The following is a 24949-nucleotide window of genomic DNA, read 5'->3' on the forward strand; positions in this document are numbered from 1 at the left end:
AGTGTCAATATCTCATAAAATAATAATTATGTACTGTAAGTTCCTGTATCAAACAACCATGACCATTATGCCAGAACAGAAACTAAGTGATATCTGAAATGTGTTTTACTAAAGCTTGGCTATGCAGTTTCTGCAGCTGCATTTCCAGGTCATCTGGCGGAAATCCTTAGAGTCAGAGATGGTTCTTGGTGATTCCATAAGACATGGGTATGTTTAATAATTTTGCATTCTCTGGTCTGGTCATTTTACCCGCTAGTATTTGTGCAGTGTTTGTGAACCCCATCTATAATTGGGTCATCATATCTAGCAATTGACTCTATTAATACTTGGCACATTATTATAAGGGCCCATCATAGTAGTGACAGTCTTTTGTCTTGATCAGATGACAATGGATATGGCCATGAATTCTTTCTGTGATCTGGAACTTGTCCCAATCCATACAAAGTTCCTGCATTTATGGTAGTCCTTACCTCTTACCTGCATGCTTTCCTGTAGTGATTACAGTACAGAACAGTATGTAGCAAAGAAGCAAGGACTCCTAGCATCATAAATTACTATAATTTAGGGTACCATATACAGCCAGTGTCCACATGCATCCTATAACACCAGTTATTTAAGGGTTTTCTCATAAATGTAACCAAATTTACACATGTAGACACTTAAAAGTTAAGCGTTTTTGCAAATCTAAAACTGCAGTTGCAGAGTTTTAAAGATTTTTCCCATATAACATACAGCCCAGTAAATTCGGTGCATACACAGTCTGACGTATGACACTCGGCTATCTTTTCAAAATTCTGTGCGCTAATAGAGCTCACAATATACATTTTTTTTTTTCCCTATCAGTATGTCTTTTTTTTTGAAATACGAGATAGAAATCCATGCAAACACTGGGAGAACATACAAACTCCTTGCAGACGTTTTTTTTGCCCTTGGCGGGATTTGAACACCAGGACTCCAGCGCTGCAGTGCTAGCCACTGAGCCACCATGTGACCCCTCAAAACTCTGTGTGTTTTTGAAACGCGCTGCATGTTAATTTTAGCTGTGGATTCATGAGAGCCTATTTGTCTATTGATTTAATAGAAGAATGCAAAAAAAAAAAAACAGGAAAAAAATGCAGCAAAAACTCAATGAAAAACACTGCAGGAAAAAATGCAATGTATTTTAGCTGCATTATGCAGCCTCATGGTGGGATCCTACTGCACTTTTTGCTGAAGAACCGTGTGCAGTTTTTAACTGCAGCATTGAGTAGCACATGTTTCTATGCATCTCACCTGTGTGATCATAACCATTTTACTTAAAGGGGTTGTTCCATAAAGTTCATCTTCAGCATCTTTCTCCTAAGCGTACTCAGGCTGAACGTGAAAGGGACTGGTGACGGTTATCACTCCCATTCACTTCAGTAGGAGCATCAGTAATAGCCAAGCACTGCACTTCAGTTATCTCTGGTGCTCCATTAGAAGTGTACTGGATGCTAACATATAGGTGAGATGTATAGTAACATTACTGCATTTCACATTTACACCCAGTTCAACTTTAGCAAAAAAAAAAAAAAAGCTCTGTGTGAACACAGACTAACAGAAGAAATGTCTGCAGTTTCTAATTGCAGTAATAAGTAGAACATGATGCCCTACATTTCATCTGGGTAAGAACAGCCATTAAATTGAAACCAATGTATGGATGACTTCATTCACTATAATGGGTCAGTGTGCTGTCCATGTCTTGTCCATTTTACAGATAGCACACAGACAGAAAAATTGTTAGTGTGAAAGGAGCCTTACTGGCATAGTAGAGCTACTCATAAGGGTGTATACGTACAGTACATTGGAGGACAGTTAAATTTGCATCAAAACTGCAACAGAAAAAAAAAAGTTTTGATGCGTTTCTTTTTTTAAATTTACAGATGAAACTTGTTTAATAAAGCAACTGCATCAAAACTCCATTCATTTGTTTCTGTTGCTGATTTAATTGCATCCAGCTGTACAGTGTGCATGGACCTTAACAGCAAATAAAAATGACATGCAATTATTCAGTAAAAAAAAAAAAAAAGCTTGGTATAAACTTAGTCCTAAAAAGGTCGTGTGTTTTTTTTTTTTGTTTTTTTTTTACACATTGCACTCAGGCATCAGGATCAGGAATGTAGGAAGTAAGGGGAAAGAAATGACAGCAATATACTGTATGACATTGATTGTGATACTTGTTATACATAGCTGCTAATATGATAATGCCTAGTGTTTTGGCTGCTGACACTTGGGATGTTGTTCTTGCATGTGCACACTAGATGGCGCACTCTGTTTGAGAACCTTTTTCGCTTATTCATTGTTAGTGTTTCTCTTAGCATGCTGTGGCCAGGGCTTATGACATATTCTATGAAGCTAATCGCAATGAATATTGCAAAATGTTGAAAAAAAAACAAAACAGTTTCTCCCCCATAACAGAGGTTTTATATGCAATTTCCGAAAACTTATTACCCCAGAAAGCACCTACATATGGGAGCTTCCATATACAGCATATATATAAAATTCTGGTCAGTTTGTATTTTTACAAACAGAACCGGATTGTGTGGTATGGTAAAATGCCACTAGATGTTTTTGGGTTTGTTTTTTTTTATTTTGGATTCTCATGTCTAGGAGATAAATCACACTTGCTTATGGTGTTGATGTTTCAGGCTGTGTAATGCACTAAGCCATGGTATAGCAGCTGCTGTGCCTTTCCCATATAGTGGTTTATTGTACAAGGACAGATGATGTGACTTTTGCTTTTAGTATTTTCCTGCATGCTGTGTAATATACGCAAACTATTTTCTTCTTTACTAGGAGCTATACTGGCATTCATGCTGGGATTATTCCATATACCGCTTGATGAGTGTGAAGACCTATATCGTAAATTAGGAAATGACGTCTTCAAGCAGAATGTTATTGTTGGCACGGTTAAAATGGGCTGGAGCCATGCCTACTATAATAGTGAAATGTGGGAAAAAATGCTTAGGTGAGTATGCAGCATTTTACTAAATCACACCAGTCTGTTAAGGGCTCGATCACATCTGCGCCCGGGGTCTCCGTTTTCAGGTTTCTGTTTCCTGCCCGAAACTGGACAGGAAACGGAAACCTGCAGGCATTTTTCAAACCCATTCAAATGAATAGGTTTGAAAAGTGTCCGGCCGTGAGCGCTGGTGAGCATTTTGTGCTCTCCGCGGCAAAACAGTTTTTTTTTATTTTTTTTAACCGGACACAGAGTCGGACATGCAGGACTTTGTGTCCAGTTAAAAAAAAAAAAAAAAACTGTTTCGCCGTGGAGAGCTCAAATCGCTCACCAGCTCTCACAGCCGCACCCGGTCTGACAGGTTTCTGTCTTCTGCATGCAGAAGACGGAAATCTCGGAACAGAGACCGAACGCTGGTGTGAACCCAGCGTAAGTAATAATATTGTGTTCCCTCTCCATCTATATTATTATAGATGCACGCAATAGCTGATGACCTCTTTTCGGCCATGTCCAAATATGGAGGAAATTTTTCAAAAACAATTTGTCTGAAAATCCACCTTGAACGCCACATGTACTGCATGGTTTTCTTGCAGATCTGCCTCAAATTTCACTGTGTTTATTGCTAATGGTAAATCATTGGCAAAAATTAGCCTAAAATTTACAACATAATAGAATATGCTGTTGATGTGCTCCATGGTTTTTCTGCTATATGTGAATGAGGTTTTGTAAAACCAATTAACTAGCATTGTACTCTGCTTTGAGGTGCCTGAGTTTCTTAGTTATTCACCAGGTCTGAACAGTGCTTTAAGCTGGCTGTTTGCCGAGCACTCACCCAACTCCTCCATACACATGCATGTGCGGGTTGTTAGAACATCTGTAATGAACTTGGAGAAGGGAAAAAGCCATAGCAGACACCTTTGGCTTAGTTCCCACAGAATAAAAGGATCAGGCAGGTGAAATCCAACATGCCCTATCCTTATCTTCCTCTGTTGAGGATTGCTGGGAGTCCCATACAGATTAGGTGGTTGAGTCCTGTCAAAATCAGCCATTTCAGACAATACAAAACTAATGTGTATAGCCAGCTTTACAGTTCTGGTGTATAAATGCATTTTTCTGCCCCAACAATACCACTCCACTGGGGTAATATAAGGGTATATAAATATAATAACACTCATCATATCCTCACTGTATTTCACCATAGGCTCATCAGAAATATATATAGTGCTAGAAAAAGTCTAGAGTACAAGCAACCACATAAATGTGCAGCCAATGTTAAAGAACAAACTGGATAGGAAGCCGCACTGCTGCAATAAAAAAAAAAGGTAGCCCCAAATCAAGACATACATAGAACCCTATAGACATAATGACAGGCGATAAAGGAGAAAGATTGCATCCAGAATTATGGTTTCCAGTACCCTGGTGGTGGGCATGGGTACTTCAGATAGTATGAGCTATGAAGTACCCATGCCCACCTTCAATGCACTGAGAACTGCAGTTTTGACTGCAATCTTTCTTCTCTTTAGCTCATTTTATCTGAAGTACTAGTGCCCAGTAGTGTGATGTTATTGAATCAGTCCCACACCACCTATATATATTGAGCGATTTCAGATTAATTTTATTTGCATTTTTTGAGCCAATTTTTTACAAAATCCTATTAATATTATAAATGTGAAAGTTTGTGAGTTTGGATGTTTGTGGGTTTGTGTGTTCGGATGTTTGTTAGTCAATCACGCAAAACCCGCTCGACCGATTTGGCTGAAATTTTCCACAAACATAGTTAATACACCCCATTGCGCAATAGGCTACTTTTCGTCACAATAGCGCACATACGTTTTTCCCAGGACCCCCACAAAACCCAAACTCACATCACCATCTCTGCAATCTCACACACTTTGGACCATAGCAAGCCACAAAATTCATATTGCCCTCTGCAGCCTCGCCCCTAACCCCACACAATCACATATACATATACTTTACCACTTTGCCCCTCACCTTAACGATACTCCAGGAGGCTCTCTTTAACGCTCTGGAGCAGCCATGTTTGCCGACCCCCACCGCTCTGACAATCCGCGACACCGCCCACCCATGTCAATACCCCTAGGCGGTCTAATAAATGCAAAAAAAATGTTTAAAAAAAGTTAAAAAAAAATATTAAAAACAAAAAAAAAAGGATTAAAAATTCAAATCACCCCCCTTTCCCTAGAACACATATAAAAGTAGTTAAAAACTGTGAAACACATACATGTTAGGTATCCCCGCGTCCAAAATCGCCCGCTCTACAAAGCTATACAAATATTTTTCCTGTTCGGTAAACGCCGTAGCGGGAAAAATGGTCAAAAGTGCCAAATCGCCGTTTTTTCACTGTTTTGATTCTGATAAAAATTTGAATAAAAAGTGATCAAAGCAATAACATTTCCTGAAGATGGTAGAACTACAAAGTACACACAGTCCCGCAAAAAAAGACGCCATATACATCCCCGTACACGCACGTATAAAAAAGTTACGGCTGTCGGAATATGGCGACTTTTCAAAAAAAAAATTAACAGTTTTGGATTTGTTTTTAAGGGGTCAAAATGTAACTAAAACCATATAAATTTGGTATCCCCAGAATCGTAACGAAACACAGGATACAGGGGACATGTCATTTTGGTTGCACAGTGAACGCCGTAAAACCAAAGCCCGTAAGAATGTCGCAGAAATGCATTTTTTCCTTGAAATCCACCCCATTTTGAATTTTTTTTCCCTGCTTCACAGTACATTATATAGAATAATTAATGGTGGCATCATGAAGAAAAATTTGTCCCGCAAAAATTAAGACCTCATATGGCTCTGGGAGCGGAGAAATAAAAAAGTTATGGGGTTTAGAAGGAGGGGAGTCAAAAACGAAAATCAAAAAATGCCATCGGCGGGAAAGGGTTAACTTCAAATACCTCTGTCCCAAAGTCACTATGTAAAGTTTCTCAGATCACAGTATATATAGCAGCTCAAATACACATTAACTTCAACACAAAAGTCTCACGTATTCTCTGAATTACAGCAAAAACAAGATACAAAGTTACATTTCATATCCCATACCTTATACACAGTACGAAAACCTTACCCGCGCCTGTATATACCCACTTCTACAACCACCACAGACGAAGTCGCGGGTACCAGCTAGTACAGAAATAAAAGTTATGTTTTATTCCAACACTACTTCTTCCAGTGAACTAGTTACTTATGTAGGTCAGATAATAATGAAGGAATAACATTCTTTAACCGATCACCAGGGAGGAATATAGACCATGGTTTATCATGCATAATTCATGCAAACTCTGTGAGAAAGAGAAATAAGATGGGATCAGAAAGTAAGTAGAAGTCACATTGCAGCAAAGAAACAAATTTTATATTTGTAAAAATATAAAATTTTATATTTGAAAAAATTATATTTTTTCATTAAGGCTAAAGTTTTGTACAACTTTAGATTTTCTGGCAAGACTTGTGCCATTAATACATTTTGTAATATACCGTATATACTCAAGTATAAGCCGACCCGAATATAAGCTGAGGCCCCTAATTTTACCACAAAAAACTGGGAAAACTTATTGACTCGAGTATAAGCCGAGGGGGGAAATTTCAAAAATTAAAATGGTCGGAGATTTTGGGTGCAATAGTTGCTGTGGAAGGGGAGGGGGTGTTTTGGTTTTCTATCTGCCCCTTCCCTGAGCTTGAGGACTGGTTTTTTTTTTTTTCCCCCACTTGGAATTCAGCCTGGCTGAATATAGGATATCTGCAGTGCTCCTATTAACCCCTTCCCGACGGAACAGGAGCAGATACCCTATATTCAGTAGACCGGGCACTTTCAGACACAGGGATACCTAATGTGTTTGTGTTTCACAGTCGTTTTCTACTTTTATATGTATTCTAGGGAAATGAGTGATTTAGAACTTTTATCTTATTTTTTTATTATATTTTTTTGAAGCTTCTTTTGTTTTCTTCACCATTTTATGGGAGATTCTATACATTACTAATGCGACCGAAAAACTTGGCTTATACTCTAGTATATATGGTACTTTAGTTAAAGGGATTCTATCAATAGAATCCTGTTTTAGCTAAACCCACCTAGGAATAGCCTTAAGAAAGGCTATTCTTCCCCTACCTTTAGATGTCTTCTCCGCGCCGCCGTTCCTTAGATATCCCGGTTTTTGTCCATATGCTAATTTGTTTTCTTGCAGCATTGGGGGCGGTCCCCAGTGCTCAAACAACACTGGGGGTGTCCCCTGTGCTGGGAGAAAACTATGTAGCACCGCCTTCTTCTGTTCACCACCTCCGCGTTTTCTTTCCTGTTCGGCCACAGGAAAACGTCTGACTGCACCCACTGCGCATGTCTGTCAGCCATTTTCCTGTGTCCTCTCCCATTTGACCACAGGAAAATGGCTGACAGACATGCGCAGTGGGTGCAGTCGGACATTTTCCTGTGGCCAAACAGGAAAGAAGATACGGAGGTGGTGAACAGAAGAAGGTGGCGCTGGATAGTTTGCTATCCCTTCCTTTCACCAGTCTCGGCCTCCATGCATTATAAAAGAGCCCATGTTCTTAGGCCCCGTTCACATGGGGCAAGAGGGGGGTGGATTTTGGCGCGGAATCCATGTCATAATCCGCCCCCTCACAATGGCGGTCTATGTAGACCGCTAGCGTTCTTTTTCCGCTAGCAGTATGTTGCCGCTAGCAGAAAAAAGAAGCAAGCTGCCCTTTCTTCAGGCGGATACTGCGGCTGAATCAGCAGCCATGTCCGCCTCGCGACAGCACCATCTGGACTAGGCCCATTCTTTTGGGCCTAATCCAGAGCGGAAAGCCGCGATAGAATATGCACACGTGTAATTGCGTGTGAACTAGCCCTTAGTGAAAACAGTGTACAGATTTCTATACTGAATCCAGAAAAAAGGGAAAGAATAAGGCTGGTCCCACACAGCAGCTTTGGATGCAACTTCTGTTGTGCATCCAAAGATCAGTCTGTCGTACTGTGGTTTCTTCAATAATGTAAATGAATGGAGTTCTATTGCGACCCTGTGGGGACTGCTATTTCTAGTAGCAAATAAAATTGCAGCATCCTTGTGCAGCCAAAATTACCAAGTAGCCCTAGCTTTAAATAAGAGCAGGATTTTTGCTGAAAATAGTCAATATTCATTAATACAGTATCATTCAAAATGTTCAAACAATATCAACAGTTGTGTGAAAGCTTAGTTACACTTTAAGAGGTTTTCCAAGATTTAGTGAGTTATTTATTTATTCCTCATATTAATATGTACATATGTATATTTGTTTGTTTTTCTATAAAGGGAAAGAATGGGCTCTGACCTTATGATTGAGACAGCAAGAAATCCACTATGCCCTAAAGTAAGTATTTTACAGCTGGGGGTGTCTGTATGACAGAATTGTATAGTTGGAAAAGGTGTAATGTTTGTTTTTGTGCTTACCAAATGGTGTTCTGGCTTCTTGGTAAATTACACTAGGTTCACACCAGCCCTCGGGTTTCCGTCTTTAGAGTCTGCTTGGGGACCCGAAAGACGGAAACCCTGTCTGCTTAAAAAGTGGTTACACGCTGAAACCTGCTATAATGGGGTCTGCTGGGTTTCCGGTGGAGAGAAAAGTCCTGCGTGAACCTATCATTAGTGTCAACGTTTTTAAACCCAAACATAACATGGAGAGTTTTGATATGCTCAATGTCTCAGAACTTAAAAGGGGTATTCTAATCACAGACCTTTATTGCATATAAACAGAATATGTCATAAATGTCTGATAGATCTAGTTCACAGTTCCTCACTCTGTCAGTTCAGTCTGTTCTTTTGTTATAACTATTACCGTATTTTTCGGACTATAAGACGCACTTTTTTTCCCCAAAATTTGGGGGGAAAAGAAGGGTGCGTCTTATAGTCTGAATGTAGCGCCTGGCACCCGCCGTAATAGAGAGGCGAATGCCGGCAAGGGATAGACGCCGGCACAGGTGCCGGGGCCTGAAGACATCGCTGCGTTCCTCTGCCCTGCATGAAGCCAGCAGCGGCAGGGGCGATGCTATTCCGCTCCTCCGTCCCCCCGCCGCTGGCTTCATGCAGGGCAGAGGAGCGCAGCGATGTCTTCAGGCCCCGGCGTCTATCCCGTGTCGGCATCCGCCTCTCTAGTACAGCGGATGCCGGGTCAGTATCGGTGGCCCCTTCTCCCCCGGGGCCGGTCCCCACCGGCCCCGTACCTGTAAAGTTGCAGGCCGGCTCCTGTGCGACGATATCGCAGGAGCCGACCTGTTCGGGTGACAGCCGGGAGCCTAATGAGGCTCCCAGGCCTGTCACGGCTATATATTAGTATTGCGGCTGGGTCTATGACCAGCCGTAATGCTAATAGACAGAATGTCCCATAGACGGCAATACAGTTGTATTGCCGTCTATGGGACTTGCAATCAAGCGACCGCAGGTTCAAGCCCCCGGGGGGGAATAAAATAGTGTAAAAAAAAAAAAAAAAAAAAAAAAAAGCTTTAAAAATATATAATAAAAATATAAAATAAATAAAAGTTCTAAATCACCTCCTGTCCCTAGAATATATATATAAAAGTAGAAAATCATATATCATTAACCACCGGGTTTTTTTTTCAATACAAGGTGATCTAAGCAATAGATATTCCCCAAAATGGTATAACTAAAAAGTACTTCTGGCCCCGCAAAAAAAAAACACTCTATGCGTCCCCGTACAGCTGCAGGGTCACCTGTCAATGTGGCCTTGCAGCTGTTGCAAAACTGCAACTCCCATATACCGTATTTTTCGGACTATAAGACGCACTTTTTTTCCCCAAAATTTTGGAGGAAAATGAGGGTGCGTCTTATAGTCTGAATGTGGGTTTGCAGCATGGCCGCGCTACTGCCACCGCTGGTTTTCTTCAGCGGCAGTAGCGCGGCAATCTGCAGGCCCCGGCAGCTAAGACAGTCCCCGGCATCTGCTGTAATAGACCGGCGTTTGCCGGGGAGTGTCTTAGCTGCCGGGGCCTGCAGATTGCCGCGCTACTGTCACCGCTGGTTTTCTTCAGCGGCAGGAGTGTGACAATCTGCAGGCCCCGGCAGCTAAGACACTCCCCGGCATCCGCCGGTCTATTACAGCAGATGCCGGGGACTGTCTTAGCTGCCGGGGCCTGCAGATTGCCGCGCTACTGCCGCTGAAGAAAACCAGCGGTGGCAGTAGCGCGGCCATGCTGCAAACCCGCTCCTCCTCCACAGGTCCCGGCAGTTAGTTAGCCCCCCCCACCGGCCCCATACCTTTAGTGATGCAGGCCGGCTCCTGCACGCCGAGGCCGCAGGAGCCGGCCTGTTCCGATGACAGCCGGGAGCCTAATGAAGGCTCCGAGGCTTGTCATAGATATATATTACTATCGCGGCTGGTCTATGACCCTCCGCGATAGTAATGTATAGAATCTCCCATAGTCGGCAATACACTTGTATTGCCGTCTATGGGACTTGCAATCAAATGATTGCAGGTTCAAGCCCCCTAGGCGGGGGATATTAAAATAGTAAAAAAAAAAAAAAAAAACCACTTAAAAAAATATAATAAAAAATAAAATAAAAGTTCGCCTCCTTTCCCTAGAATACATATAAAAGTATAACATTACTGTGAAACATATACATTAGGTATCCCTGTGTCTGAAAATGCCCGGTCTACTAATATTTTTATGTACAGTGAACGTCAAAATCAAAAGTGCTAAACTGCCGGGTTTTTCTCTCTGTTTTGCCTCTGAATTAAATAAAAGGTGATCTAAGCAATAAACATTCCCCAAAATGGTATATCTAAAAAGTACACCTGGCCCCACAAAAAAAACGCCCTATACATCCCCGTACAGCTGCAGGGTCACCTGTCAATGTGGCCTTGCAGCTGTTCCAAAACTACAACTCCCATATATTAAATATTTTACCATTTTTTGCCTGAAATTTTTTTTTCCCTATTTTTCTCCTCTAAAACCTGGGTGCGTCTTATAGTCCAGTGCGTCTTATAGTCCGAAAAATACGGTATGTTTTTTATATTTGTTATATTACTTCATATAATTTTGAGACAAGAAACCTGTGAAAAGCATCAAATCACTGATCACATATTTTTTTTTTGCTATAAGTTATAAACCATGCCAGTGATACTAAGATGTAACATAAATATTTTACACGTTTTTAAAATTTTTATTTCCATGCATTACATGTATATTTCATTCATCTTTCTGCCTGTATCTAGACGGCCTTAATACATCCCTATAGATACTTATTATAGAATTGTCATGTTTTGTTTTTTCCTGATTATTACCAGTTAGTTGGCATTTTTATGGAGAGTGCTAAGCATACGTCCTACTGAACAAAGTCATAGTTTGTCTTATTTGATTATTATTAGAAATAATGTAAATATAGCTATCATTGCTATCTGCTGTATATGTGAATGGAATATTCACACTTGCCTCTCCTATTTACTGGAAAACTTTCTTGTGTATTCATTCCTACATTATATGCAATCCAATAGAAACAAAAATCTATATGCCTCCATTTGCAGCTAGAAGAATATTCAGGTGCTTGTGGCACTGTACAAAGGTGCCATGTGATGGAGAAACCCTCCTTCACAGCACCTACACATACATGAATCACATCAGTTATTTCCAGAGTCAAGCCAATGAAGGTTTCCGCATTATTTATTTTTTCTAGACCGTCATCAGAATATTAGAAAAAAATGAATATTTCTGCATTTCACAACAAAGTGGCCTTTTGTGAGAGATGTTGTTCTCCAGCTTTGAAAAGCATCACTTACCCTTAAGTGGATCAATTATTCATTTAGTATAATACAACTGTGGGATGGGGAGTTTATTCACTGCTATGTTCTGCTTTATCAAGTGCTGATGTAATGCTGTTAAGCTGCAGTAAAACACAAAGGCCGCTTCATAAAATGTTGCTTTGCAAATAGTAATTCAATTGACGGAGGCACCAGACGTACTGTGCTTCTGAATGTCAGCCATTCGGTGCGTGTGTATCACTGGAAAACTTCCTCATGAGTCTTGCTTCTGTGTTCAACAACATCCTATAATGACCAGAACTTCCCAGCAGGAAGTCCCAGATCATCATGTGAATTCCACTGTCCAGCACTATGGAACATTGTAAATGGCCGCCGTAGTGCAGATGGGTAGCATGAGGCTAGGTTATAACAATGACTGTATGGGAATATGATGCTATAAGGATGTAAACTGTCCCACACAACTTTTTTTTTTTTTTTTTTTTTTGGGGGGGGGGGGGGGAGGGTAAGAAAAAACACTAGTTTTTCAATGAGTTACTGAAGCAAAGCCATCTATTAATGAAGTTCTATTGCTCTTGTGTGACGATTACCTTATACATGGCAGCATCCTATGCTGGCAGATCCACTTTAGTCCTCACAATCATCAAAGGGCCACTAATATAAGAACAACATGGATTAATCGTTAAGGGCTGAGAGTGAAGTCCCACAATGTGGCGCCAGACATGCTATAGTCCACGTTCCCAATATTTTCACCTACATTCTTGTTCATTTATAGATTATTGCTTGTTCTCAAACCTGTAAAACTATGTGGCCAGTAACAGGTAACAAGCATCAATAAATGATTAACACTGTAAATGATAATGTATAAGGCCATTTCCAAGCAATGTGAAAATCATCATTGTACAAATGGAAGTTTACAAGGACTGATTGAGAGGTTCAATATGCTGCCTACCAAATTGTCTATATTATGGGGGGTCTGACCGGAGCTTACAGAACCATACATCCCTATGAGGCTAGTAGTTGGAGTCTTTAGACCCACAGTGGGATTTCAAGTCCTAATACAGACAATAAACTATGGCCATATCTTGACCATCTGAATTAACAATACTGATTTTACTGGCAAAAGGTTTGTGTCTACATAGATGGCTGCACAATTAGAAAAAGACTGGGCAAGTATTGCTTTATGGCAGGGTGGCTAGGAAAAATTCCTGAGTCTTCAAAAACAGTAGGTGGGTTTGCAAAATCGCATCTAAACAAATCACAGAAGTTCTGGGACGTTCTCCACCTTGGCTCCAAGGAATATATTTTGTCATTATCCAAAGCACTACATTTGATGGAGGAGCAGTGATGAGTTGAGCAGCCTCAGGACCTGAAAAACTTGCAGTCATCGCGACAATGATGAACTCCACTTTATACCAGCTGCCATCTGTTCCGCAGCTTAAGCTAGGCTGAAATTGGGTCATGCAGCAGAATGCTCCCGAGTAGACCAAAAAAATCAACATATAGAGAAACCTCAAGATGTTGAAATGGACAAGTCAGTCCTGGTCCCATACCTTGTTTAATACTGTGCTGGGATCTTGAGAGAGCTGTGCATAAACATTATAAAACATCTCTAAACTGAAGCAATGTTGTGAGAACAGTGGGACTAAATCCCTTCGACACAATGTAAAAAAAAAATGGATAAACTACTACTAAAAGTGGTTGTTTGTGTTACTGAATTGTATTTTATACATTAGGGTTTATGTAATCTCCGTGTGTAGAGATATACATACATATACTTATATGTGTATATACTGTGTATATGTATGTGTGTGTGTGTGTGTGTGTGTATGTATATATATATACACACACATACACACGCACACATTTAAAATCTTCATCTGACAAAGGTGACCTTCCTGAGAAAAGGTTATAGATGAAATATTTTCTGGAGAGCATCTGAATATTGTCTTCCAAGTTAGTCATTAGTCATTGATTTGCAAAATTTGTAGTTTGGAATCTTTTGCCATTTAGTTCTCAGTTTGTGACATTTTTAGAACTCAGCTGAGGAGAGCGAGGTTTTATTCAGCATGGTTGTACTATAAAATGAATCCATGTCCAGTGTCCTCATGCAATGTTTATCTTCTTATCGCTGTAGGTTGCTGCGGTCAGTACCTTAGTTAACACAGGAATACCATTAAAGGCATTTGTGTTCAGGAACTACAACCATTTTCCAGGTGTTAAATCCCCTTACATGGGAGGCTGTCAGTATAATCTATGGCAAGCAATTCGAGCTTCATCTGCAGCACCAGGGTATTTCCAGGAGTATGTACTGGGGAATGACTTGCACCAGGTAAGTGGCATATCTACCGCCTCATTATTGTCAATTTAGCGGTTTGTGTGCTTTTGTAATAGCAGTTGTTATGCACCTGATAACATTATACAGACTTGAGGATTTAGTAGAACATCCTTAGTGAGCAGAGTCTTCAGAATGTGCCTGAAGGCTGCTTGATAATCATGTCAAACACATCCTCCACTTCACATCATTATTCCTCTACAGACTGTGATTGACCTAATCCCATAAAACAAAAAAAAAAAGAACCTGAACGGATATTATTCGGTAGCTGCCTGACAGCCCTGACACTAATAAAAAGCATTACAGAAGAACAGAATATTGTGCCTTCTGGCATCACTTTCTTGGATTCCTAAATAAAAGAGCCATGTTCCCCTTAACAGAACAAAGCCTGTTCCTCTCCAGTGCACCACTGTCTATGTGGACATCATGATTTATCCGCCATTCTCCATTGCCTTGTGCACATTGTGTTTACTGCTATTTCTGAGTGAATTGTATTGAGTTGTGTTAATATCCTTTTACTGTAAATGTAGATGTCTGCTTATTGTCAGCATTATCCTTATGTGCTTGGTCATAGGCTGCTATTATTTCTGCCTTTTGTAACTTCTGTTATGCCTACTTAATGCCCACCATTCTTATTCTGACAGGTTCTAACCACTATGTTATCTAAGCTGTCAGAAGGCAAGAGATTTGATTTGGATTAGTCTTACCACATCCTTTTTTTTTTTTTTTTCTTTTATTTCCCGTTATGTATTGCATTATGTACAAAGCGGAGTACAATAAGTACTGCAGCTGAAGCCTTTTCATCCTTAGCAGAAACCTCTCCCAAGGGCTTCTTCTGTAAACTGCAGTGATGTGTGGAAGAAGATGCTTGGGTCTGAGCATAGCTATAGTAAGTGCAATTCTTAGTCCTTCGAGATCCTAACAGCTCTCCTATATGTTAGTATAGGGCAGTATTCCCCATCCAAATGCTCAGAAGCCACCGATTGCCTTCATGCGGCTCTCTCATGTGACAGCTCTAAGTACTAATGTGCTCTAGTGGCAGCAAGAAAGCATTGGGGATGTCTGCTGTAGAACATCACTTCAACCAACCAACTTGTATGAAGGGGCTGCTCCACTTGTACAAACGCTGTGAGCTCTTCACTATTTACAATGGATGACTTCTGTTTTATAGTGGCCATGCAATGTAATTGCAGTTCTGCCCTGTTCACTTTTTTGGGACATCACACCATTGCTAATAAACCAACCGCATACAATGTAAACTGTGAAGAGATCACTGTGCTTAACAAGCATCATGGCTACTTCACATGGCTGACATCTGATGCCTGTGATCTCTTATTGATGACTTGTGCTGAGCATAGGTTATCAATAGAAAAAAATTAGTTGGACAACCCCTTTTAAGGTGACACCTTTTCTCCTAAACCATGTCAAGGAAATGCTAAACAGTGTCCTCTGTTTACTGAGTATTCAGATGCAGTCACTGTCCCTCTTCCTAGAAAATTTGTCACTACTTTGTTCTTTTGGGGGTTTTTTCTTTTTTTTGTACTTTTCCTCCAGTGTGTTTTAAAATCCAGGCAAATTTTGCCACTAAATTTAGCCTGTCAGTAGTGATATATATATATATATATATATATATATATATATATATATATATATATATATATATATATATATATTATACACACACCGTATATACTCGAGTATAAGCCGACCCGAATATAAGCCGACCCCCCTAATTTTACCACAAAAAACTGGGAAAACTTATTGACTCCAGTATAAGCCGAGGAGGGAAATGCAGCAGCTACTGGAAAATTTCAAAAATTAAAATGGCCGGAGTTTTTGGGTTTAGTAGATGCTGGGTGCTGGGGAGGGGGTGTTTTGGTTGTCTGTCTGCCCCTTCCCTGAGCTTGAGGACTGTTTTTTCTTCCCCCCACTTGGAATTCAGCCTGGCTGACTATAGGGTATCTGCAGTGCTCCTATTAACCCCTTCCCGATGGAACAGGAGCACTGCACTTTTTTTTTTTTTTTTTTGCTCTATTTTATCGGAGATTCTATACAATGATATTGTGGCTGGTCATAGACTCCCACCCACCCTCCTAAAAAAAAAAAAAAAAAAAAAAAAAAACTTTTTTTTTTTTTTTTTTTGCTGACTCGAGTATAAGCCAAGGGAGGCTTTTTCAGCACAAAAACTGGACTGAAAAATTCGGCTTATACTCGAGTGTATATACGGTATATAAAATTTTTTAGTATTATTATCCATAAGAGTGTATGATTACGAGAAGCTCTGAGCAAATTTTGTGTGCGTGCCAGAGATTTCCATAAAAATAGTTATGTCAAGGCCATCTCAAGACGTATTTCTGATGCTACTAGAAGAATGGTTGTGTGTCAGACTCACTGGAGTTGACCTTTCTGCCAAACAAAATGCTGCATTCTGACAGCACAAGCCTCATATGAGTAGTGAATCATGGGTATGGGAACACTACTAAGTAAGAGCTGAATTGTCCAGATTCTTCGTAAATGGAGGTGGAGTAGGATGTAATGAGATTTCTTTCATATCTCCATTAAAGCTGGATGAATAGACTAGACTTGATGTTATAACCTTATGGGTTTGTGGTCATGAATGATATGACTGGCTTATCTAATTGCTCTTAGAAAATGCACAAAGATTAATTCTGAGACTTATTAGATACTTTACTGTGTCTGAATACAGTACACCTTACAGAAATACGTTTCTCTTAAAAGTATTGTATCTTCAAATAAGATTACCAGTATTATATTGTTTTAAAGCAAGTTCAGTTTTCACAAATGCGCAAACCTTATTGGCATCATTTTCAGCTGCCATGGGTACAGCAATTTACCCTTTTGACTGTCCACAAAGTATATTTTGTGAGGCAAAAATTGGTATGTCTATCCAATATTTTTTAGTAACTCCCAGTATTTTACATTCTTCTATTAACAAAGGGGCTGATCTGTGCGAGTTACTAGCAATGCAAAGCATGTCTAACCAAGTAGTGATGTGAAATGGTTACTATGGATTCAAAAGACCTTGCGCCCAAATATTACAGCTAGGTCTGCCAAGTCATATTTCTCAATGCATACTGCAATTTGCTCTCATTTTACCAAATTCATTTGTGTTACTGCCGCTTCATTGGGATTAAATGCCCTAGTTGTGATTTTATGTCTCGCATGTAAAATAGCAAACTTTTATCAGGCAATGACCACCAAGGCAAAATGTGATAAATATCTCAGAATAGTAATGTAAGCTATAACAAAACTTTTCTTTCTCAGAAGAGTGACAAAGAGAATCTGATTCTAAACGAGACTGCGTGGAAGTGTCCGTCAGATGATTCATATATATAGAAGTGGCCATAAAGGAATATACACAGTCAACAACAATACTCTTGTATACGATGACATTTACCAATGCTCAATTGGAATTAAAGATCCTGATGTGGCAGAAACAGGCATATATGCTTTTCACATCTCTACTGGCTGTGGATCAATTGTATTAAGTGACTATATATGCTTTGTACCACATTTATTATGTACTTTAGATACTTTTTGTGCCATATTAGACAGACAGTTTTGAGTGTCTAGAGTCCTAAGATACACCATATTTATTAATGGTGAACACCATGGTTTTTGTAGAAAATATTGAGATAAAATAAGCCAACCAAGAGATGGCTTGAAGAGGACAGTTCACGTTCTCATAGCTGTGCGGTATTATATTCCACTAAAAAACTAACAATGTGCTGAATTCCGTTCACTGCTAGCTTTTCCCGGTATGTGCCCCTGTGCTGGAGATATCTGTGCTATTACCTTCAGCACCAATATCTCCCCACTGTCAGAAAGGTGGCCATTCCAACTCAATGTTACCACTGAGCTATGAGAAACACCCCCTCCTACAGTACAAGTCTATGGAAGAGTTCTGTCTGGGGAAGGGGTGGGGGCATTCCTCCTAGCCCAGCGATGATGCTAGGCTGTAAGGCCCACCTTTAGGACAGTGGAAGATATCGGTGCCGAAATTAACAGCATTGATATTTCCGGCATCAGGAACGCTGACTGTGAGCTGAATTCAGCACAGTCTTGGATTTCTAGCTGTATATAATACCTCACATCTATGAGGATGTGAAAAATCCTCTTTAAGAACAATTAGTGTCTTCTAGATTGTCTAGTAAGATATGCTATACGTTTGGTACCACTTCTGTCTTCCTTGCCTAGTTTTTAGCTTCCTGGATTTAATACTGTAATAATAAATCTCCCTGAATGACCAAATTATTTCATCACCACCGCACCGAGCTATTGACATGTCAGAATGAGTCTGTGTATTAAAGCAGTTATTTGTTAAAATTGTACAATTGTCCCTGTGGTTTAAGTGACGGAGTAGAAACAGGACTGTGGATTTGGTAGGCCAAACCAGTACCGTCTCTATTTTTCTACAGTCTGACTCCTTCATAAACAGCTGAGGGGATATCGTCACTCCATAGGGAGAGACCACCATTTAGGTGTGTGGAGTCTTATTAAGCCATGAGCGCTCCACTGTACAAAGGAACATGGGAAGAATATGCAAATCTGACTTCCATGATGTAATTAGGATCCCAGTGCCTCAAGAATGCACACCAATAGAGGGCGCTCATTGAGAATGTGCAAGTCTATCTTCCATGATGTAATTAGGAAGTCTCAGTCAAGCAAACCAATAGAGGGCGCTCCCTTCCTAATTACATCATGGAAGTCATATTTGCATATTATTCCCATGTTCCTTTGCACAGTGGAGCGCTCATGGCTTAATAACACTCCACACACCTAAATGGTGGTCTCTCCCTATGGAGTGACGATATCCCCCCAGCCCTGTCTAAGCCTCTCACCTCTGCCAGGTCAGTCCTCTCTGTGCCAAGCTGATGAGATGCAAGTACATCGAAACAGCTGTCCTTGGCTACGAGACTACCTGGTAAAATCCCAACATCATTGCAAACAAAGGCCTCTGAGAAGGTCGGCATGATGTTAAAGGGAGCGCCCTCTATTGGTTTGCTTGACTGAGACTTCCTAATTACATCATGAATGCACATTCTCAGTGAGCGCCCTCTATTGGTGTGCATTCTTGAGACACTGGCTTCCTAATTACATCATGGAAGTCAGATTTGCATATTCTTCCCATAAATAGCTGACATTTATGGTCAGTCAGAAGCAGTGAAGATCCTCAAAGAGCCAGTGACTGAATCCTAGGAAAGTAAATATGCAACAAAGTGTGTATCTAATTAATTATATAATATTAAAAGTGGTAGAATATAATTAATCATTTTACTTTGAAGTCAGAATTGGTAACTTTTTTCCAGCTCTGAAACAAAATTGGTCCTGACTCTGATTCCACAGCCCTGAGCAGAAATGGGGTTTTGTCAGATTACAAGGTGCATTTCTATATTTAACCAAGCTGCCTAACAAGCCTATAGCGTTGAATTTATAAAGGCCTACACTCCAGAATTCCTTTGTCAAGGATGCAACTTATGGCTTATATGTGCAGTGTATATGGAGATAAAATACAGTATTTGGCATTATTTTCTTTAAAGGTCTAAACAAGTAATTTACCGCACTTTGGAACAATACATTAATCTTGTGGTATTAGTGAAGCTTTCACTTCTTGTTAAATGGTGACCATTGACCAGACAATGAGGGTGCTATGCTGTATGGGATGTTGGTAGGAGGGACAACTTTTGGAAAATGGACTCTGTTGCCGGAGAAATTTGTTTTTGCTTTGGAAAATGGACTCTGGATAAAAAATATATTCTACATCTTGGGCTCTGCTCATATCTGCACTAATCCTTTTCATTTGTTCTGTTCCATCATGGGAGTAGAGTCATGAAAATATCAGCAGCTTCAAAGTCACATATATAACATGCACAGGCAATACCGAACAGACCTCATTGACTATAATGGATCCATTGCGTTTCTGGTTTATCTGGTATTTTAACAGAATCTGAAATAGACCCTCCAAAGCTGTTGTGGACAAAGGTTTTATCAGGTTTCTTGAAAAAGTGTTGTTATAGTATAAAGCGAAGTAATGTGCAGTGCTTATGGTACATTGTACAGAATGATATATGCCTGCCATTGTGCATTTCCTCTTCTACGTGATTTCATGCTTGGTAAACTGGGAATAGAAGCAGTCATGTTTTATGTAAATAGGGCTTGATATACAGATTCAGACGTCCTATTAATTCCAGTCATTAGTGGTAAGCTCAGTTTCAAGTCTTTTTTAGTTTTCTGACAAATTAGCAAAGGATTGCTGGGAATCTTTATTTTTGATCCATTTATCGCCACCTTTGTACCTACAATATCACAGGCGTAATAAAATAAGATCCTGCTCAGTGTGAATCGCTACTAAATAATGTATGATCCTCGCTCAAGGTTCTCTTCAAAAGAAATCAAAACAACAGACCTGCTTTATGTGGGGGAAGGAACAGGGCCCGGTTTCTGCTTTGAAAATGCTCATAGTCACAATCCAGCTTATTATACAGTGAAATCTCTGCTTATAACACTATGTAGCTAGGACTGAATAATAAGATTCCCTATATAGGTTAGTTTAGCAGAATGTATTTCATGCGGTATAAAATCAGTTCAGTGTTTGTTCTAGGTTAAAGATGGTTAGTATCTATGTTACGAGTCTTACTGCCTTCTAAAGCTCTGTTCATATCTGTGCTATGGTGGAAATATTTGCCAGATCCATTGTATACAGAAAGCAACGAACGGCACCATTGACTATTTCTTTTAAGCAACTACCCCAGTTACAGGTCGCCACTGTCCATGTTGCATCCATGGTATTTTAGGTGGTGGCAGTCACTTGATTTACTAACATATGCCATTTCCCCTTCCTTTGCACTGAAACCAAAAATATTCAGCACATGTGCAAATACTGGCAGAATATTCTTTTATCTGCACATGCTTTGAATCCTTTCAGAGCCAGTGCAGAAGACAACACAGCCAGGGAGGCAAATCACACGATTGACACCATCTTGGGTGTTATAAACAAGATAGCCACTGTTTACACAGCCACACCATTGGAAGTAGGGATTGGGCCAGAGATTCTGTTGTAAGAAGTTATGATGGTGGGGTGTTAGGCTTGTCCATGCCTGTACCTGGCAGTTTAGGTCGTTTCCTTCAGGATGTGGAAGAACAGCTGTGAACACTTTTTATTGTGTAAGAATGTTGCTCTACTATGTCTGACTTAGAATGTGATCTATTTCTAAGTAAACCTAAATTAGACCAGTCTAAATACACCAGATTTATGATAGTGCCTGAAGATGGAAGATAAATCCGAGGCTCCTTAGACTGTCGCCTCTATGATTATTCTAGAGATGAGCGAACACTAAAATGTCCGAGGTTCGAAATCCGATTCGAACAGCCGCACACTGTTTGGCTGTTCGAACGGATTTCGAACCCCATTATAGTCTATGGGGGGAAATGCTCGTTTCAGGGGTAGGCAAAATTCGATAAAATTATACTTACCAAGTCCACGAGTGACGGTCGGGCTGGATTCCCCTTGAAGTCTTCTCCCGGCGCAGCACCCCCGCAGCGTCTTCCGGCTGGAATTCACTCTGCCTAGGCATCGGGACCTAGGCAGAGCCAACTGCGCATGGGCGGTCAGCTCTGCCCGACGCCTGAGCAGAGCCGACTGCACATGCGAAGGCATGTCCGCACATGTGCAGTCGGCTCTGCCTAGGCCAGATGCCTAGGCAGAGTGAATTCCAGCCGGAAGACGCCACGGGGACGCTGCGTGGAGAAGACTTCTAAAGGTAAGAGAAGAACCAGCGTTGATTTGGCAGAATGTATAGCATTCTGCCAATCAACGCTGGTTTTGCATCAAACCTTAAACTTCGAACAGCTAGTAGTGTTCGATCGAGTATTTTGAATACCGTAGTATTCAATCGAACACCTACTCAATCGAACACTACTCACTCATCTCTAATTATATCATCACTTAGTTGGCACCAAAATTTTGCAGGAAATGTTGGTTGCACATTGTTACATTTCAAGCCATACTTGTTTCTCACATCTGCTTTTAGTACAAGGTAAATAAAAAGAATCTAAAACCCATAAAGGTGCACAGCATTTAGGCTAGTGTTTGGCTCATTGTGCTTTCTTTTTCCTTGTATCCTTAGGAGATGTTTGTATTATCCGGTATACTTTTATAATGCTTCCTTTCTTCTTGAGGAGCAGTAATGGCTAGCTTAAGGTGAGGAGCCTTTGTCATGGAAGTTCAGCTTACTTTAGGAAGAATTTTGTCAGTCTCAGGGATGTATATTCACCGATTTAATGCAGAAATCACTTGGATGACCTTGTTTAAGAGTCACTGTATGATGGCAGTCCCACTGTAAGTTCAGTATTTGATACTTCTTATTACTTCCCATGAGTGTGGAAACAGTCTAAATTATGTCATTTTACTAAAACTACCGAGCTTCTGCACCCTCAAAACTGAGACTCTCGGTAGGCAAGAAGGGATTTGCGATCACTGAACACTGTAGTTTAGTACATACAGCACAGTTTAGGTCAGGGGTAGGTAACCGTTGGTGTACCTGCTGTTGTGGAACTTCAAATCCTAGTGTATCTGCTTGTTCTGCTGTTTGAGCTACCCATAGAAGTGAATCCTATTAATATTATAAATGTGAAAGTTTGTGGGTTTGTGTGTTTGGATGTTTGCATGTTCGGATGTTTGTTCCTCAATCACGGAAAAACCGCTCGACCGATTCGGCTGAAATTTTCCACAAACATAGTTAATACACCCGATTAAACAATAGGCTACTTTTCGTCACAATAGCGTACATACGTTTGTGCTAGGACTCCCACAAAACCCAAACTCACACCACCATCTCTGCAATCTCACACACTTTGGACCATAGCAAGCCACAAAATTCATATTGCCCTCTACAGCCTAGCCCCTAACCCCACACAATCACATATACATATACTTTACCACTTTGCCCCTCACCTTAACGATACTCCAGGAGGCTCTCTTTAACGCTCCGGAGCAGCCATGTTTGCCGACCCCCACCGCTCTGACAATCCACGACACCCCCCACCCATGTCAATACCCCTAGGCGGTCTAAAAAATGCAAAAAAAATTTTTTTAAAAAAAGTAAAAAAAAATATTACAAAAAAATAAAAAGGATTAAAAATTCAAATCACCCCCTTTTTCCTAGAACACATATAAAAGTACTTAAAAACTGTGAAACACATACATATTAGGTATCCCCATGTCCGAAATCGCCCGCTCTACAAAGCTATACAAATATATTTCCTGTTCGGTAAACGCTGTAGCGGGAAAAATGGTCAAAAGTGCCAAACCGCTGTTTTTTCACTGTTTTGATTCTGATAAAAATTTGAATAAAAAGTGATCAAAGCAATAACATTTCCTGAAGATGGTAGAACTACAAAGTACACTCGGTCCCGCAAAAAAAGACGCCCTATACATCCCCGTACACGCACGTATAAAAAAGTTACGGCTGTCGGAATATGGCGACTTTTCAAAAAAAAAATTTAAACACAGTTTTGGATTTTTTTTAAGGGGTCAAAATGTAAATAAAACCATATAAATTTGGTATCCCCAGAATCGTAAGGAAACACAGAATACAGGGGACATGTCATTTTGGTTGCACAGTGAACGCCGTAAAACCAAAGCCCGTAAGAAAGTCGCAGAAATGCATTTTTTCTTCAAATCCACCCCATTCTGAATTTTTTCCCTGCTTCCCAGTACATTATATAGAATAAATAATAGTAGCATCATGAAGAAAATTTTGTCCCAGGAAAAATTAAGACCTCATATGGCTCTGGGAGCGGAGAAATAAAAAAGTTATGAGGTTTAGAAGGAGGGGAGTCAAAAACGAAAATCAAAAAATGCCATCGGCGGGAAGGGGTTAACTTCAAATGCCTGTGTCCCAAAGTCACTATGTAAAGTTTCTCACAACACCGTATATATAGCAGCTCAAATACAAATTAACTTCAACACAAAAGTCTCACGTATTCTCTGAATTACAGAAAAAACAAGATACAAAGTTACATTTCATATTCCATACCTTATACACAGTACGAAAACCTTACCCATGCCTGTATATACCCACTTCTACAATCACCGCAGACCAAGTCGCGGGTACCAGCTAGTGAAGCATACAGACAGGTACAGGTTCACTGTAGCTCAATTGCCAAAGGTTGCTTTTCCCGGGTGTAATATAACATGTCTTGTGCTACACAAGGAGGGTTAAACTAAACTAACTAAAATTGTTGTGGTGGACTACGGTACCCAGAAATATATTTTGGGGGCTATGTAGGTTGGAAATAAGAGAGCTTATGGTCAGTCTGCAAGTTATTTGCCACAATCTCAATAAACAGTACATACATACATACACATCTATAAAGAAGAAACACGCTACTGTATTTCTGGAGAGAAGGCTTCTACATTCATCATAGAGCACTAAAAGTATGGGAATTTTTAGCACAATAAGTTAATTCACATAAAAATCTAAAGCTTTTTGTTTTTGTTTTTCCTTTTCATTCAGTTTATGTCCTGTGTGACTATCTCCTTATGCATGTGCTGCATATAGGTGTTTTATAGGGCTCTTGTGTATATATCACCTCCACTCATAAATTCAGACTGACTCCTATGATGTGAAGGTGGGAGGATATGAGATTTAATTGGCTACAATGTAGGTAACTTGCAGGCCAAGTATAAAGGCTGGTAAAGTGCTGCGGGATATGTTGGTGCTATATATAAATGTATTCTCATTATTACTTTCTAGGTATTTAACTATTACAGTTTCATCCTCTGTTGTCCAATATTGATTGAGTATTGCTTGTGATGCTGACTGTTCCTAAAGCAT

At 40.1% G+C, this 24949-nt stretch overlaps 1 protein-coding gene across 3 annotated transcripts in view; it reads left to right on the forward strand.

The window, feature by feature from the left end:
• PNPLA8 (patatin like domain 8, phospholipase A2) overlaps positions 1 to 24949 on the forward strand; it is a 48213-nt gene that overhangs the window by 17779 nt on the left and 5485 nt on the right. For all 3 annotated transcript variants that reach the window (XM_075274236.1, XM_075274235.1, XM_075274237.1), the window contains exons 6-8: positions 2815 to 2986; positions 8299 to 8356; positions 13893 to 14087. In XM_075274236.1, the coding sequence (XP_075130337.1) occupies positions 2815 to 2986; positions 8299 to 8356; positions 13893 to 14087 (425 nt within the window). The remainder of the gene's footprint in view (positions 1 to 2814; positions 2987 to 8298; positions 8357 to 13892; positions 14088 to 24949) is intronic.

The sequence above is a fragment of the Leptodactylus fuscus genome, chromosome 5 (genome assembly GCF_031893055.1).
Source record: "Leptodactylus fuscus isolate aLepFus1 chromosome 5, aLepFus1.hap2, whole genome shotgun sequence".
Taxonomy (NCBI): domain Eukaryota; kingdom Metazoa; phylum Chordata; class Amphibia; order Anura; family Leptodactylidae; genus Leptodactylus; species Leptodactylus fuscus.